We start from the raw sequence: 18,869 nt of genomic DNA, 5'->3' as shown, positions 1-18,869 counted from the left end.
TATATATTTCCCACTCCCTCTCTCTCTCTCTCTCAAAACAAAACAGCTTTTTCGCTGGCAGAATAAACATTCTACTCTTTTGTTCTTTGGGGAAAACAGTTAAAACATCTTTTCTTGGGTCAGGAGATTCGCCTCCTAACTTACAGTCCGTGGCTGCATTTTGTTTCTCCATCCTTAATTCAACCCCTGTTCACTCCTTGTACCGAATCACTGTGACTTTATCTTTCTTGTTGCCCTCATTTCTCTAGCTGATGAGAGAGCTCCTCTTTAATTTCCGCTGGTGAGTTTCCTCAACTTCTTCATGCTGTTACGGATTCAACCATGATTTTGCAGTTTCGCTATCTAATATATAAATATATAGAGAGTTTAAAATTTTAAATGCACAAATTTGAATCTGTAGTATAGCATTTTTGCATTTTTCCAAATCCCGTTATTGGAATTAAATTTCTGGCTTCGCTACTTCAACCACAACAATCTAAATTCTGTATCCCCCACCCCACTACCTCTTGGGACATGCAACTAATAAATGAATGCATGCAATAAAATGAGTTATCACCTCTTACTCTTAAAAGCGTACAACTTTTGCCTACAATGTGATGAATTATATAACATTCTGCACTTGTTTTGTATATGAAAGGACACCAGGAATAGAAGATAACCGAAGTTGTAGTGTCTACCACTAAGATTATAAATAATGTTTAATTCCTTTGCAGGCTTTGAGAAATGTCTGCAAGAATAGTATCTTCCTTGGCAGACGAAAATAGTCATGTGCAGAAGCAGATTGGTTGTATTAATGGGTTTTTTCAGCTATTTGACAGACACCATTTTCGACGTCTCTACGCTCAAAATCACAAAAGGCTACTATTCTCAGGTTCTTTTCCTCACCACTGATATAGCATATTCACTCTTCTTGCAAGTGAAGAATAAAACAATACCAAATGCCTCTTAAATTTATAAGTCATTTGGACGTTTCTCTCCTTTGCAACAACTGTCTTCATAGAACGACTCCAGAGTTTTTTTTTCTATCTTTTATTCCCTTCCCCTTTAATCTCCTTTGTTGAGCTATTGCTCCTTTGATGACTCGAGCTTACAACCTTGAGATTGTAGGTGGAGAGTGTTCACCATCTCAGCAACCCCTCTTGTCGAATAACTAAAGAGTGATATTTTTGTGAATAAAAACATGTTAAAAAAACGTGGATAATTGTTACCAGTAATAATCGAAAGCACAATAGATCATTTAGAGGGGGATTCAAAATCTAAACACTACAATTTTAACTGTTAAGACTCTTAACATTGAACTTATTATATTTTTAAATTATGAGTGCAAACCTATATATTATTCATTATAATTTTAATGAATTTTTACACATAAATTTATATTTCATATAGAAAATGTTAGATTCAAATGAATCCGGTGTTATAAGGTTGTATCCACCTCTAAAATTATTGACATTTTATCTAATTTTAAGTTAACGAGTGCAAATTACACGACTAATTTTAAGTTGTATACATGGCAGTGTAAATATCTTTCCGCGCTAGCTTATCTTACAAATTATTATTATTTTTAACATACATAGTTACCTTTACATAGAACTCAAAGTTATTCCTTCTCTCGTGACACTCTTGTGCAGTTTTTCTCTCTACTGGGTTTGCACCCTGTGGTATCATTTTAATATCTGTGATTCAACTTATTTTAACGCAGTGCATCTTCATGAAATTCGCTCAAATTAACTAGACCGTTTACTTGAATGAGTTCAACTTCTGTGCACCGGCAATATATAACTCTATTACAACATCAGACTAAAATGACCTACAACAAGTAACTTTGTATAGTGTAGAAGTTGAATCTTATCTGCATTACGTGTAAGAGAATCTCACTGTTGGTTGTTCTATCTTGAAGGTGCGATGAACGATATGGCAGCCAAATATGAAACAGAAATTGAAATAGTAAGATTTTGAACAAATGGTTTAATCTTGAACTAATCATTCATCCAAGGCATCTCTAAATCAACCTATAAAGACTTAATGGTGTGATCGGAAACTGCAGGAAGCTATCACAGCAAGAGAGTTGCCCTCAAACGACACATTGAAAGCCTCCTCCTGCTCTTTTTTAAGTCCATCTACTTCTTCAACACTGCAGGACAACAAAAGAGGACAACAAGCGCCACTTTGTCGATCTCTAAGTAACTTTTCAGAATCTCCTTCACAAATCCTACCAGCCAAGCAATCAAGTCTTTCTCATTCAGGTCGACACTCTCCTGATCTCCGAGATGTAGTTAAGGACTCAATGTACAGGGACACCCGCAGTTTATCTGTAAAAACTGTTGCTAAAGTAGAAGGTAGAGTCCGCGTGATGAAGCACATAGATTCTCCGAGGCCTCTTCAGCACTCGAATTATGGGAAGGCATCCAGTGGAACAGCACGTGGTCCTGCAAAGCTTTGTGAAGCACATTGGAACGCAGAGGAAGATAAAGTTGGTTTCCTACAGTGTGCACCAAAGGACCGTCCTTGTTTCTCATGTGATGGAAGAGAGTCAACAGAAACGATGCAGTCTATGATGAAGCTAAAAGATCTTCCTAGATTGTCACTGGACAGCAGACAACAGTCCTTGAGGAGATCAGCCTCTGAATCCAGATCAAATTTTCTTTTAGGGGATCAAGAACTGCAATGTCGTAATCGATCTTCCAGCATTGTAGCAAAGCTAATGGGGTTGGAACCTTTTCCAAATCCTGTTCCCTCAACTGATACTGAGATTGTGACACCTAACACTTCCTCGGCTAAGGATTCTATTTTTATATCAACAAGATCAGCTCGAAAGAGCAAGACAAATCAAGTTACCATGTCACCACAGATTTTGAAATGGGATTTTGCCTCTCCGCAGATGAAATCCACCAACTCAATCATGAGATCTGCCTCATCTTCAGGGCTTCCACAAGAATCTGCTCGCTGGAGGCAACAAGAGGCCAGTCGAGCCTCCAAAAAAACATCTGTCAGATACAAGGATATGGAAGCTTCACCACAGAGTCCACACCTTTCTTACTCTGTTTATTGCGAAATTGAGAAAAGGACAATAGAACTAGAGTTCAGAAGGGCTGGGAGTGATCTCAGCGCTCTGAAACAGACACTTCAGGCAATGCAGAAGACAAGAGAAAGGTTAGAAGGCCAAAGAGCTCCGCAGGCATCTGATGCTGAGTTGCAACCAGTGCAGCAGAGGAAGCAACGTAGCCCACCATCACTGACTAAAAAGGTGACTTACCCCCCAAAAAGATCAGAATCGTCAAATTTGACACCAAAACCAGCCGAACAAAATGATAAAATCAGACTCGCAAGTTCTGCTGCCCCAACTGCAAATGTCTCCAAATTTCAAGAAATTTACACTCAAGAGCTTGTATATAACAAAGATGACACAGTTGACAAGCAAACATCCAAAGGTATGACACCTAGAACGTACAATGCCACGTGCTCTGGCCGTTATCTTCCTTCCCCAGATAAGAAGTCTAAAGGAAGAACATTAAAGGCAGTGCAAACAACCTCTTGTCAACAAAGGGAAGGAACTTCCAGTCCTGTACTAGGAAAGAATTATGGAACTTTAAGTCCAAGACTACAGCAGAAGCAACAGTGCATGGACAAACAAGCTTGTCAGACCATTCAATCATCAGAAACCAGCAAGGTTAAAAGGCAATCAATTAAGCAAGTTAAAGAACTAGGGTCTTCAAAAAGGAATCAGAAAGCAAAACCTAGCAATATGCAACAAACTGATGATCTAACTGAAATCAGCAGTTACAAAAGAAATTTAAGTGAGCATGCTGGTGCAGTTTCTGTTCTAACGGAAATCAACAACAGTTTGGAGTCACATGCAGAAACAGAAGCAAGCACAAATTGTTCCTTCCAGATTGATGCTAAGAGGCAAGAGGACAATAAGGAAAGAGTAAGTGACTTCCAATTTTTACATCTGTTTTTCTATGTATGAACACTTGCTGACGTTGACTTTGACACGGTCCAGGGTGACACATTGAGGCTTAGTGAAGACACACCAACGAATGAACTTGCAATAGCAACAGTTGAACAACTAAGTCATGTCTCAGTGCTTAATGCTATATTCTATGTCGGAGATTCACCATCTCCAGTCAAGAAGAACGTTGTGACTGCTTTTAGAGGTATCATTCTATTTCTCTAAATCATCTGTTTTAGATGCAAACTAGAGATAATCATAGTGTCCAGGAAAAAGCACTATATGGAGGAACATAAAGCACAATCGCAGAGTTCAATATATCACTTGAAACAAAAGGAAAAGGAAATTATATATGGCTTAGTTCACAGATGACAACTTGGATACTGCACTCTGGAAAGTAAGGCTTGTTTCGTTCTATTTCTTTCTCTAAACTGCATGTCTCAGCTCCACCTTTAGTTTAACATCATTATGTAATTCTTAGTGACCGTCATCATTTTATTAGGGCTAATTAAACTTAACTTAGAAAATAGCACCTAAAGGAGTTATGCATATGTTCACATGCCAAGAGATAATGAGTACCACATAGAATATTAATAATCTTAGCCACAAATTGGAGGCCACTTATGTGACTGAGGCACATAACTTGGACGAGAACAAGTCCCTATGATTACACTTGAACATGTTTAGATTCCCTTATTCATATTATCAGAAAATTTAAAAGAAGAAAAAGGGCAGGAAATTTATTTTATTATTAAGAAAATAAACAGATGGAAGAACAACGTCACCTGCAGAAAGAGTTTTGCTAGAATTGAATTTGGTGTTGAAGCATGACTTGACTACTAATAATCTTCTCTGTCCATTTCCACCTTAACAGATGAAGGTTTTACAGGTCCGGAATGTTTGGTGTTGAGATGACCTAGATCATTCACCTTACAGGACCAGACTTGACCTTGACATCGAGTCCAACCATAAGATATTAGAAAGCAAGGTTGAATTGGTTCATGAACTCAAAAAACCAAACTCCACCATCCACGAAGCAAACATGGATCAACTTGCATCCTTATGCCAGAACCACGATCCAGACCACAGATACATTACTAAGATACTACTGTCATCTGGCCTTCTAAAAGATGTGGCCTCCATGTCCACAACCATTCAGCTTCACTCACCCAGCCATTTGATCAACCCAAAGTTGTTCGACATCATAGAGCAGACTGAGGAAAGCAGTTTGCTAGCAACTGAAGAACACAGTGAAGAGATTGCTCAGATAAAATTTGATCATAAGACAAGTAGGAAAATCATATTTGACACCGTCAATGAGATTCTTGTCCGCAAACTAGGTTCAGATAACAATTTAATGCAGAGAAAGTGTTGGAATGCAATGCAGCTTCTGAAAGAACTTAAGTCAGAGATAGACCATTTCAATTCTAAAAGAGATGTTAGCATGGACTCTGAAGATGATGAATTGATCAGCATTCTAAATAAAGATATGATGCATCAATCAGAAGATTGGACAAATCATCACAATGAGACCCCAGTGGTGGTATTGGATGTTGAGCGCTTAATATTTAAAGACCTGATTAGAGAAATCATTAGTGATGTGACTACCGAACAGCATAAAACACCGAGACAGCGTTGTCGATAACTATATACTGAGTAAATTCTCAAGCTTCCCTGTTTTTTTTCTTACTCTTCATAAGATCGTGTTGGTTATGTACGAGGAAATATTTGAGGCATGAACTGTATGGAATGTAAAGGATACTATTAGCATGTTTGGCCAAACTTCTCCAAAGCCAAAACCACTTTTTTTTTTTAACAAAAAAGGTGCTTTTTTCAAAGTTGAAGTGTTTGGCCAACTTTTAAAAGAAAAAAAAAGTGTTTTTGAGTAGAAGCAGAAGCAGTTTTGGAGGAGCAGAAAAAAAGTAGCTTCTCATCAAAAACACTTTTTTGAAAAGCACTTTTAAGAAGAATATACTTAGCATTTTTTAAAAACTTGGCCAAAAACTAATTGCTGCTCAGAAGTGCTTTTCAAATTAATTAACCAAACACAAACAGTTTCTCACCAAAAGTACTTTTGAGAACAAACATTTTTCAAAATAAGTTGATTTTTGAAGCTTGGCCAAACAGGCTATATTCACAGTCCGATTATCCCTTTTAACTTTTCAGAAGTAATCGATCAAGATATTAATCAATTAATTCAATTAGGTAAAACTTAAGAGAAAACAATAGAACATCCGCCATGATTTGGATAAATAGTGCTACTTCAGACTAGCTCAGATTTTGCATATGCAGAAACATAATACTTCAATTAGCTTGAGTAAGGATGCAGAAACATAATACGTAAATTAGCTTGAGGAAGGATCCCAACATCTCTACAACAGTCCATTAATATAAAGGCACTGTTGAGTAGCAGGTACCCCGTTGAACTAGTCGAAGTACACTACAGCTATCAAAAAAATAATTAAGGGCATGCTGAGATGGAGGAAGTTGGCTCTATAGTAATTTCAAATACGCAATCCCAACTTTTGTACCCGTTGGGATATACTTTTAGTTGGATTTCAAAATATAAACCCAAGAGCCGTTATTTTGGATTTATTTCAAATGCTTGACTATGTTTCATTTAAAAGCTGAAGGATTTGAAACATACAACAACGACAAGCCCAGTATTTTGCCACAAATGAGGTCTGGGGAGTGTGAGATATACGCAACCTTACCCCTACTCCTAGAAGGACAGAGGGGTTGTTTCTGATATACCCTCGGCTGGAGAACGGATGACAAAAGTAATGGCAACAAGAAGGAATAACAATAAGATAAAAATACTGAAGCCAAGAAAGCAGTTAAACTCTAGGTAATAATAGCAATCTATGAATAAAACGATATCATACTAACGCTAATGCTAGCGAACTGGGAAAGACAAAGAGATGCGCTCGACTACTTACTAGCTTTCTACCCTAATTCTCGGCATCCACACCTTGCTATCTAGGGCCATGTTCTCAGTCAACTCCAGTTGCGCCATGTCCCGCCTAATAACCTCGTCCCAAGACTTATTAGGCCTACCTCTACCCCTCCTGATACCCACTGAGGCTAACCTCTCGCACCTTCTGACCGGTGCTTCTATACTTCTCCTCTTAACATGCCCGAACCATCTCAACCTCGCCTCACGCATCTTTTCCTCCACAGAAGCCACTCCCACCTTATCCCGAATAACTTCATTCCTAATCTTATCCAACCTGGTATGCCCAGACATCCACCTTAACATCCTCATCTCAGCTACTTTTACCTTCTGGACATGAGTGTTCTTGACCGGCCAACACTCTGCGCCATACAACATAGTCGGTCTAACTACAACCTTGTAGAACTTACCTTTAAGTCTCAGCGGTACATTTTTATCACACAAGACACCGGAAGCAAGCCTCCACTTCATCCATCCAGCTCCGATACAGTGCATGACATCCTCATCAATCTCCCTGTTACCTTGTTACCTTGTATTATAGATCCAAGATATTTGAAACTACCTCTCTTGGAGATAACTTGTGTATCAAGCATCACCTTCATGTCTGCTTCCTGGGTATCGTTGTTGAACTTGCACTCCAAGTATTCCGTCTTGGTCCTACTTAACTTGAATTCATTAGACTCTAGGGTTTGCCTCCAAACCTCCAGCCTCTCATTAACACCACCCCGTATCTCGTCAATCAGAACTATGTCACCAGCAAATAACATACACCATGGCCCATCTCCTTGAATGGGTCGCGTCAATGCGAAGGAAAATAGAAATGGGCTAAGAGTTGATCCTCGGTGCAACCCCATCACAACCAAAAAGTGTTCTGAGTCTCCTCCCACCGTCCTAAATCGAGTCTTAGCTCCATCATACATGTCCTTAATCACCTTAATATAGGCTACTGGGACTCCTTTAGCTTCCAAGCATCTCCAAAGCACCTCTATCAGGACCTTGTCATAAGCTTTTTCTAGGTCAATAAACACCATATGCAAGTCCTTCTTCATCTCTCTATACCGCTCCACCAATCTCCTCACCAGATGAATAGCTTCCATAGTCGAACGCCCCAGCATGAAACCAAAATGGTTCTCAGAAATGGACACACTGCTCCTCACCCTCTCCCAAACTTTCATCGTATGGCTAAGCAGCTTAATCCCCCTATAATTATTGTAACTTTGTATATCGCCCTTATTTTTATATAACGGAATCATCGTACTCCACCTCCATTCTTCGGACATCTTTTTCGCCCTAAAAATGACATTGAACAACCTAGTGAGCCACTCCAAACCTGCCCTACCCGCATTCTTCCAAAATTTCACAGGGATTTCGTTTGGCCCGGTTGCTCTACCCTTGTGCATCTTGCGCATAGCCCCCTCGACCTCCTTTACTCTTATGCGCCTACAATACCCGAAATCCCGGCGATCCTCGGAGTGCTCCAAATCGCCCAGCACAATATTCTTATCACCCTCTTCATTTAGGAGTTTATAGAAATATGTCTGCCATCTCGTCTAATCTGAGCCTCTTCCATCAAAACTCTACTTTCCTCATCTTTGATGCACTTAACTTGATCCAGATCATGTGCCTTCCTCTCTCTCACCTTGGCTAGCCTGTATAACTTCTTGTCCCCGCCTTTGACCCCAAGCTCATCCTACAGACGCCCAAACGCCGCAATCTTAGCCGCTGTAACCGCTAACTTCGCCTCCTTCTTACCCCTCATATACCCCCTCCTTGTCCATTCTCCTTTGCCTCCTCGTCCATGCTCTCTACAAGCTTCAAGTACACCGTTTTCTTAGCTTCCACATTCTCTTGTACCTCCTCACTCCACTACCAGTCACCTTTGTGGCCGCCGCCAGAGAAATCCTTCGAGACCCCTAACACCTCTCTCGCAGCTAATCTAATACACTCCGCTGTCATGGTCCACATACAGCTCGCGTCCCCACTGCTCCTCCAGGCTCCCATGGCCATCACCTTCTGCCCCAACTCCTGCACTTTGTTAAAGTCAAGGCACCCCACCTGATCCAAGGTTGACCATACACAACCCTCTTCCTCCTCTTCCTCACAATCTCTATAACCCAAAATAAAATTCTAGGGAACGCTTGGACACAGTTATTCCCACTCACACGCAAGAATCACACGCTTAAGTCATAGAGTTGGCCCAAACTCGTTGGGCCTCCTGTTGAAGTTAAGCCCTCCTGTTTAAGTTACCTTTTAGCACTAACATATCTTGATGCATGACGGCTTTAATCTCCCATGAAAGTAATCATTTTTTTCTTGAAAATATAAATTCAAAAGATGTTATTATGGATTATTTCAAATGCTTGCCCGTGTATAATTTAAAATCTACATGATTTGAAGCATATAACCCTAAGTAAAATACTAGCAAGTCTTGGGACAGTTTGAGATAACATTTCATGATTTGGGCAGGCCCCCATCATTTGAGAGTTTCAAAACAGATCAATTGAACCTCAAAACAGAAGGATTTCACATTTTATAAGCACAAAACTTTGAACTAGGAACTCTGCGTGCACAAGGTAGGGTAAGGTTGTGTACAGTGTACACACTACCTTCCCCAGATCCCACTTGTGGAATTATACTAGGTATGTTATTGTTGTTGCTGTAAAATTTTGAACAAGGAAACCAATCAGCAGGAGAAGCTGGCAATTGGAGAGAGGCCAGCCAACACAGATAGGTTTTACATTTAAGAAAACTAGTCTGATCAGCACCAGAAAGATAGCTGAATCCGACTATCAGTGAGGTCTCTATAAGGAATGTAGTATTCCCATCAAAATCTCCGAGAAAAACTTGGCCCTTGAATATATAACCAGAACCAGAAAAGGTCAATTAGGTATCTTACTGTTTCTACTATCACTGTCTTTCTTCTCTGCTGAATTCAAATTTGAGTAGCTCTCTGAGTACATGGGTAACCAAGCAGGCACATGCTCTGGGAGGCAAAACATGAGATACAAATCATTCATGCTTTGGTGGAAGTCCCCACATTTGAGAGTTCCAAAATAGATATACACACCTCTAAGTAGAAGGTCTTCACAATTTATAAGCACAAGATTTTAAACTAGGGAAACAATCAGCGGGAAAATCCAGCAAGTCAGTGGAGAGAGGCCAGAAAACACAGACAGGTCTTACGTTTAAGAAACAAATAAGTTCGATTAGCACCACCATAGATAGCTGAATCCGACTATGAGTGAGGTCTCAATAATGAGTGTGATATTCCCATCAACATCTCTAAAAAACAGTGGTCCTTGAATAAATAGCCAGAACCAGAAAAGGTTAATTAGGTCTTTTATGTGGAGGAGAACCTTTTCTTTTCCAAGTCCTCAAGGTGCTTGATTTTCCTACCTCTGCAGTTCAACTGTTAACATACAACGTTAAACAGAGAGGAAAACCTCATCCCCAGGTCATTTGCGACCTACAGTCCCTAACTTTGTGCGCAAAAGATGCCATTCAAGAGGACAGAATGTGGAACAAAATTTTGAGACAGCAGAAAAAAATAAAACTATAGGCATTACTGGCAATAGTAAACCCAAAAACATCATTTGTTGGGTCAAAGGCAAAATAACATAAAGTAGGCCATAAGGTATAGTGGACTTCAAACCAAGATGGCTTAGTGGCATTAGATGCATACCTGATCTTATAACATGAATGAGCAATCGAGACTTCAATACAGTTGCAATACATCCTCTCTCTCATCCTCTCTTTACATAGAAATAACTGTGAGTGGCCAACAGAACTTCGCAGACATTATTGCACGTACGAGTGAAGACAGATGGTTTATGACAATCCACCAAAGTGTAAAGGGAATAAGGTAACATGAGAAAAGGTACAGGTGCCACATAAGCAGTATGACACATGCATAATGCTTCTCATCATATAAAGCCAAAATTTGAACTTCATATCTCACTTACAGAGTCTTATATCAGAGGTCTCAAATCCTTAATTTAAACCAAAAACTTCACAAATTGCCAAATAATTTAAAAGAACTTACTCAAAAGACAAGTGCTTGGCACCTATTGACTGAAAGAGAGCAAGCATCTGTTTAACTAATATAATATGCTTTTTTGAGAATGGTAACAAGTATTATATATAAACAACACCAAGCTTGCGCTGAAATCCAATTCTACTAAGAAGAGCAATTATACCCTTGTTCTTCTTACAAAGATTCCATGACATCTATCAGTGTTTAACATATTATTGTTTAACATTGCACACATACTGTATTAGTTTAAACTTATACAATAAGTGTGCAATGTTAAACAATAATAACAAATACTATGTCCTAAATGTTTGTCATGTTTAATTGTTGCTTACATAATGTCGTCACATTTGTTTATAGGTGCACTGTAGTCGCTGTTACGGCTCATTGACAGAAGGGAGGGAAGAAAGAAGTAGTGCTTTGATCTGCACATAACATGTACATCAAGTGAAACACCAGCATCAAACTATGCAATAAAACCTACAAATCAGACTAGCCAGAGGAATTGAGATGATATTATATTCCAAGACTTTTTAATTACCCACTGGCAACATAGTTCACAAAGTTCAAACTTATTTGGTTTTCTAGATAGCTGTACACAATCAGGGATCATCAACGTCAATTACACAATTTCTCTTACTATATGCAACAACCTGCAATTCCCCAAAAAAGGAAGAATACGCCTAAAATGCTGCAGAAATTTAAAATGAGCAAGCCTTTCTATTATATTCTCTTTTTCCTCTCCCACCTGAGTATGTCATCTTTTTCTTTTAGTTTGGAGATTTAGATTTGTATTGCAAACTGTAGGTGGAAATTCTTTTTAAAGAGGACACAGAAAGGGAACAAAAAAATATGGTGCACCAGAAGTGAAGCAGGGGGATGATTTAATGTCCATTTAACACACAATATACTGTTGAGCGGCAAGAAAGATCACACCAGAAAAGAAAAATGGATACTTCAATAGTACTACAAAAGTGCAAAATATTACTGACACTACATACCTCAAAAAAGTGTGAAAATTACCACTCTAGCAGTCTGTATGATCCAAGCACAGACAATTCTAGGCCCCTAACTTTGATAACCTAGGAACCAGCAACTGCCACCAGTTTGCTAAACTAGTATACAAGTTCTAAGTAATGATTCCTAATTTACAAGTGAGGCAAATCCTGCATATCAGATTCAGATTCTTTAAGAATCTGTTCCGCCCTCCTCTTCTTATCATCTTTTCCATTTTCACCACAAAGAGGAGATGCAAAGTCCTCATGGTCCTTATCCAGAAGACCAACTGCCTTACCTAATGGTTTTCCGCTCCTTCTCAATCTAAATTGTAGAGGGGATTTGGTGTTTAATAGAATGTTATTCCTGCCATCTTCAATGTCCACTGGAGTAGCCTTGACTGCTTCATTGGCTGGTGCAAATGTCTCTAACATACAAGCTTGGTTCTCCATTGCTGCATGATTTTGAGGCTGAACCAAGGCCTCATCGGAAAGTCTAACAGGAACAGAAACTTGAGACACTTCCTTCTCCCCGAAGTGCAGAGGTGGGGCAAGAAACGGATTACATTGAATTACTCTTTTAGCCTTGGAAGGATTTTCCTGACTAATAGCTACAGAAGCTCCTAAGCCACTCCCTGGCACCAAAGGCTTGTCTGCATTTCTCAGCTCTTCAACTTGCTCAACCTTACTGTTTCTACAATCACTGTCTTTCTTCTCTGCTGAATTCAAATTTGAATAGCTTTCTGAGTCTGGGAACACTGGTAACCAAGAAGGCACGTGCTCTGGGGGGCTTTCTCCAGCTTGTACAAAGCTAGGGTTTCGTTTCACATCCTTGACAACTGGAAAACCGGGAATAGAATACGCAAAGGGGTTTTCCTCAGCCTCATTAACATGTCTAATTAGTTCTCGGATCGTCCCGGAACTAAAAAGGCAGCGATTGACATCTGAAGCACCAGAAAAACCCTGGACGGAACCCAAATCTTCCAATCCTTGAATCACATCAAACACATTTCCCTGACTCCTGCCAGCTAAATTCGCATACAAATCAGCTGTCTTCCCTACTTCTCGAACATACCGAACCGCCACATCTGAGAGCGCATCCAATGCAGAATGCTGAAAACCCTGAAACCCTACACTCTCACATATCTGTGCAATGACAATTCTAGCAATAGCCTGGGAAAATGCATTGACCCCTGATTTCTTCTTTTTGCCACTGTCTTCCACATTCTCCCCGCCTCCATCGTTCATATTCAAAACCTCATATCACTTAACTCGAACTCAACTTTCCAAAATTACCACCAATTTCCCAAAATCTTCTAGAAATGTATTTTTCAGCAGAAGCCGACCTTCAATCTTCAATCTTTTAACAGTAAAAAGAAGCTTCAGACAGTATACAAAATCCAGGACTCTCTGACATAACTCAGAACTCAAAATTCCTAAAAATCTCACCACTTCCCAAAAACATTCCAGAAATGTACTCTTCAGTAGAAAAACACCTTCAGTCTTCAATCTCTAACAGTATAATAATAAGGATTCGAACAGTATACAAAACCTAGTCTCTCTCGCATAACTCAGAACTCAAATTTCCCAAAAATATCACCACTGCCCCAACACTTCCCGAAGATGTATGTTCCAGTAGAACTCACTTCAATCTTTAACAGTAAAAAGAAGATTCAAACAGTATACAATACCCTAGTCTCTTTCACATAACTCAGAACTCAAAATTCCCTAAAATATCACAATTTCCACATTTTTCAGCAGAAACCCACCTTCAATCTTCAATTTTTTAACAGCATACAAAACCTAAAGTCCCTCAATTTCTCAAACATACAATTCCCCCAAAAGTTTCAAGAAATGTAAAATTTTCACTTTTTTCAGTAGAACCCCATCTTCAATCTTGAATCTTTAACAGTATGAAGAAGGTTTAAACAAAGTACACAAAGAACTAAATCAATCTAACCAGATATGTAAATCAAATTGTACAAATATTGAGGGCTTACCCGTAATAAAGTCTAGGGTTTTGTAGCCAGAAAAAGCTTCAGCTCAAGTCAGACTGAAGAATTTCAAATTTGGGAAACTTTCTAAAACCTAGCAAAAACCCTAGAAAGAAGAAAGCGTGAGATCGAGAGAGGAGCGGTTCAGTGAAGCAAAAGGGAATACAAGTAGTAGGTCATTGACCCGCTTTAATAAACTCGGGTTTATGTTAACTCCGTTGAGAGCCGGTGAACCTCCTCCCTTTATCTGACACGTATATTAGTTTTTTATGTAAATTCGTACATTAATTTTTAAACAAAATATTTCACATTTAAAAAGGTAAAATTGCCCGATAGACATCTTTACTTTTTCAATCTAATACTCCGGTTCTCCTATTCCGGTATTTTATTTTGACATTCGGTACGTGTTCAAAACATATTCATGAAAAATATTGACTATTCAAAATTATTGATGAGCTCAAAATATACAAGAAAATTTATACTCGCTAGTCAAAGACAGTATAGTATAATTATCGTTTTCACAAGTATTGAATTTAATTGTACTTGCATATCTTCCTTATACGCTGGATTGTGACTGAGCAGAACACTTTAAAATAAAGAATTGTGAGCATCAAAGTGGTTTTACGTGAGATTTCCTGTTTTGATCATATATTTGTTCTATACTTGTTGAAATTATGAACTACACAAGTGTTAGTGAATATCATCTATAGTTCTTGCTTCTTTTACCTCGCCGAGGTTATTTAGGATACTTATTGAGTACATAGGGTCGGTTGTACTCTCACTACACTTCTGCACCTTGCGTGCAGATCTTGGTGTTGATGTTGTTGTGTATAGCGAGGGCTGGCATTGAGGATGTACCTGCGTTCCAGTTATGGATATCACTTATCCTTGGTAGATTTAGATTCGAATTTTGTTCATGTAAATTTCAAACATATGTTGTATTTATTTCATTTCAATTTTATAAATCTAAGTCTTAGTGGCTCATGACTTGTACTACCAGTCCTTGGGGAGTTGTATCAAAATTAAGTTATTTCATTTTTGACTCTTATCATTATCACTATATTGTGTTTTATTGTTATTTGGCTTACCTAGCGGGTTGGGTTAGGTGTCATCACGACGGGTTGGATTTTGGGTCGTGATAAGTTGGTATTAGAGCTCTAGGTTTATAGGTTCTACGAGTCGTGAGCAACTGTCTAGTAAAGTCTTACGGATCAGTATGATGACGTCCATACCTATCTTTGGGAGGCTAGAAGGCATCTAGGAAAAAATTTCCATCATTCATTCCTTATCGTGCAACATTGATTCATAAGTTACAATATTATTCCTTATCGGGACTTCATATTCGGTTTAGTTTTGTCTTTATTCAGTCAAGAGAGCAGAGGGTCTATATATATATATATACAGTATTACACTATTTTCACCACCATCGAGCTATAATCGGTGGGCAGGCCCCTATTGGGCAACCTCTGATCAGATGGAAAGTTATATACCGAGCCTACTGTGGCCGAGCGCCTATGAGCGAGCCCAGCATGGTCGAGATACATAGCCTAGTATGGCCGAGCGCCTATGAGCGAGCCTACTATGGCAGAGCAGTTATATATACCGAGCCTTATAAGGCCGTACAATTATTTTACTTACTATATTGAAGGAGTTGAGTCAGTATCAGTAGGTAAGTATATCTCCAGATCATCTTTGACTCCCAGTTACTTCCAGTTATTATATTATCAGTTCAGTTTCGATTTTCAGTTATGTTATTGCCTTACATACTCGGTACATTATTTCGTATTGACGTCCCTTTTTCGGGGACGCTGCATTTCATGCATGCAGGTTCAGATAGACAGACGAGTAGATCTCCTCAGTAGGTGTTTCCCGAGTTCAGCCTGATCGGTAAGCTCCACATCTTTCGGAGTTGCCAGGTCTAGAGTGTTGTGTACATCTTATGTATATCTGTATATATGTTATGGGTAGGTCGGGGCCCTGTTCCGATCATAGTACATCTATCAGTAGAGGCTTGTAGACATATCGTGTTGGTTAGTGCAGTATGTTGGGTTTGTAGGCCTGGTATGTATAATTTGGTGGTTTGTCAGCTGTAGTAGCTATGATGGCCTTTTCAGCCTAGCTTTATATTGATGTTTAGTTAGCGCTAGTTTCCATTCAGTTTTATATTTTGCTTCGCAAATTGTCTTGCAAGGTGGCCCCATGGCCAAAGTATGACATTATGTGTTAAGAGTCCCTTAGTCGCAATTTGGTACGCCAGGTTAAGTGAGGCACCGGGTGCTTGTCTCGCTCCTAGGTTCGGGGCGTGACACGTCTCTTGGGCTCGATACCTTTAGGGGATCAAATGTAGGAAATTTAGAAAGAAAAGAAAATTTTTAAGGGACAAGATGTTTAACTGCAAGGTAGAGACTTCCTTATATTGATGTGCGTAATATATACGATTACACATACGTACAAGCTTTATGTCAGAGCTCAAGCAGTCTATGTGGGCACAGTTCATTCGACCTTTTAGCCCGTACAGTAAATCCTATCGATCGAGCCGAGACCATTCAATCGCAAAGTTTCTTTCCTTTCTAAAGTTGTTATCCGAGGGTAATGCCCCCCAGTGTTCGGGGCCGATCATAAAGAGGACTCGAATACTGTTGTCGTGATCTTCAATACCAGTTCATAACTGGCCTTCGATTCTAAGTTAGCATGATTTACTGTTGCCTCGTTAAAAACCTTGCCGAAAAACCCATTTGAGACAAAATCGGTTCAAGGGAAAAAGAGTGCAACGCGTGCTTTCAGGCTTAAAAATTGTATCGTTCTTTGACGGTTGCCTGCAAGTATTTGTTCGAAATGTAAATAAGTAAAAAGAATGAAAGGGGGCATACCTTATCAGTAGTATCGCTTCAAGTGAGTTACGTTCCAGTTGTTCGGTAGTCATTCACCATTTATTGCTCCGAGTTTATACGATCCCTTTTCGGTGATCTCGATAATTTGATACGGTCCTTCCCAGTTCGGCCCCAACTTCCCTTCTTTCGGGTTCCGGGTGCTTAGTGTGACCTTCCTTAACACTAAGTCCCTGACATTGAAGTGTTAAAGGTTGGCCCTTCGATTGTAATATCTCTCGATCCGCTATTTTTGGGCGGCCAACCGGACTTTCACGCCTTTCATCTAATAGCCCTAGGCTCGTATTCATGGCCTCATTGTTTGATTCCTTGATTGCATATCAGAACCTAGGACTTGGTTCTCTGACTTCGACCGGTATTAGAGCTTCGGCATCGTAAGCCAGTGAGAACGAGGTGGCCCCGGTACTGGACTTTGAGGTCATACGGTATGCTCGTAGGACTTCGGGCAGGATTTCCTTCCATTTTTCTTTAGCGTCAGTTAACCTCTTTTTGAGGTTTTAGAGTATGGTTGTTTTGGTCGATTCTGCTTGTCTGTTCCCACTAGGGTGGTAGGGTATTGATAGGATCTTTTTGATCTTATGGTCTTCGAGAAACTTGCTTACTTTGTTGCCAATGAATGTTTTCCCGTTGTCGCACACGAAATCGTTCCACCCATCTACATTCGTTATCATCATCCATGATGGATAGCAGTGCATGGTGGCCTCGCTTGCTGAAGTTGATCATCCCTCCATTGAAGATCTTAAGGGAATAAAGGTTCATCACATGAGAGAAAGATAGCTCCTGCCCAATTTTCTGGCACAGGAGCCGGAGGCAAGCAATCGTCCTCCACACGGAGGGACTCACTTGTGCCAAACACACTTGGTAGTGGAGGCAAAACTTGTCAATGACGGAGTGAAGCTCTCCACTCAGAGAAAATGTCCCCAAAGTGAAGGGTTATAGACATACAAAAAACTCTTCTTGGATAAGGTTATCCGCTCCGCCAGGTCAGAAGCGATAATGTTTAAATCCTGGCAACGACAATTTTTCTTCACATCAGGAATGCTGGTAGGACGGATGGAAGAAGGATATCTGCTAACGGCCCATGTACGAGGGCTAACAGAAGGAAATTTCTCTTTGACGTCTTTTGTTGTGACAAGACTTCTAGGGATGATGGTGCTCACTGTTGGAGGAGCGGCGTCCTCGGCTTTGTTTTTGTTCTTTGAGGAACTAGTATTTTTTGAAGAAGAAGCCATTATATGTTATGGAAGAAGGAAAAACTTTTCTCGTTTGAAGAGAGTTAAAGAAAGGTTGAAGGACAAAATACAAGTTGGATGAAGAGAGTTTGAGTGAGTTTAGAGAATTATGGAGTATGAATGAAGGAAGTTGATACGTATAAGTAAAGGTTTAGGCGGCTAAATTTGTGGCCATGATTACCTTGATAACTGGCAAAAGTTATGCTGAATCGTGGGATGACGCGTGTTTGGTGCATTAAATGCGGAGAGACATGCGTCTAATCAACCGTTAGAAGCTTTTCATAGGGGATCAGAGAAATTCCCGCCAAAAAGAATGTTTCTACCAACTTCCCGGTAACACAAAGTTATATCACCGGAAAGCAGGGGGACTATCTGTATAGGGTAAAATATGCTATGTTGAGTGGCTGCATAAGAAGGAACCGAAGGCAGAGGATAGTTAAAACCGAAGACAACTGTTCCATTTATCACCGGAAGGAATGACATTCATAAAGACGCAATAGATGTCTGCCACCCCGTAGCATTTAACGAAGAATATTTCACAACATTTAGTACACTGTCCGTTACAAAAGATTTGGCATTTATGCTCACCGTTACACATTCTTCAATGGCCCTCATAATTGACATTAAAAAAGTGCATGATCCTAGGACCTTGTTTCTTAGGAGCAACTATAAATAGTGAGCTGAGTTATCATTGTAAAGAACACGAATTTTCTGGCAAACGTATACTTGTGAAATCCGTCGTTGTCTCGACTGTGCTACTGGAGGCTTCGGGAGGTCGCAATAGGAGAGCACTCATCATGGGTGGGCTTACTAGTTAGATGATTT

General features: G+C 39.7%; 2 protein-coding genes across 2 annotated transcripts; one reads left to right on the top strand and one right to left on the bottom strand.

Moving 5' to 3' along the window:
• Positions 1-52: 52 nt before the first annotated feature.
• LOC104112562 (protein LONGIFOLIA 2-like) lies at positions 53-4,177 on the top strand. Its single transcript, XM_033660394.2, has 5 exons — positions 53-280; positions 714-871; positions 1,901-1,947; positions 2,048-3,928; positions 4,004-4,177. The coding sequence occupies exons 2-5, from the start codon at positions 724-726 to the stop codon at positions 4,175-4,177; spliced, it is 2,250 nt and encodes a 749-aa protein (XP_033516285.2). The 5' UTR covers positions 53-280; positions 714-723.
• LOC104112555 (transcription initiation factor TFIID subunit 8-like) lies at positions 1,916-14,093 on the bottom strand. Its single transcript, XM_009622515.4, has 3 exons — positions 11,937-14,093; positions 4,738-5,190; positions 1,916-3,563 (listed from the first exon to the last, which is right to left on the bottom strand). Exon 1 carries the CDS (start codon positions 13,176-13,178, stop codon positions 12,084-12,086), a length of 1,095 nt encoding a protein of 364 aa, XP_009620810.1. The 5' UTR covers positions 13,179-14,093; the 3' UTR covers positions 1,916-3,563; positions 4,738-5,190; positions 11,937-12,083.
• Positions 14,094-18,869: the final 4,776 nt, after the last annotated feature.

This window comes from Nicotiana tomentosiformis, chromosome 9 (genome assembly GCF_000390325.3).
Source record: "Nicotiana tomentosiformis chromosome 9, ASM39032v3, whole genome shotgun sequence".
NCBI lineage: Eukaryota > Viridiplantae > Streptophyta > Magnoliopsida > Solanales > Solanaceae > Nicotiana > Nicotiana tomentosiformis.
This window is presented reverse-complemented; position numbering and strand designations above follow the sequence as displayed.

Bases quoted from the DNA above. Each gene is read 5' to 3' on its own strand.
- LOC104112562 (XM_033660394.2), top strand. From the start codon at position 724: ATGTCTGCAAGAATAGTATCTTCCTTGGCAGACGAAAATAGTCATGTG. The intron at 872-1,900 runs GTTCTTTTCCTC...TCTATCTTGAAG, and splicing joins CAAAAGGCTACTATTCTCAG to GTGCGATGAACGATATGGCA. The intron at 3,929-4,003 runs GTAAGTGACTTC...GACACGGTCCAG, and splicing joins AAGAGGACAATAAGGAAAGA to GGTGACACATTGAGGCTTAG.
- LOC104112555 (XM_009622515.4), bottom strand. From the start codon at position 13,178: ATGAACGATGGAGGCGGGGAGAATGTGGAAGACAGTGGCAAAAAGAAG.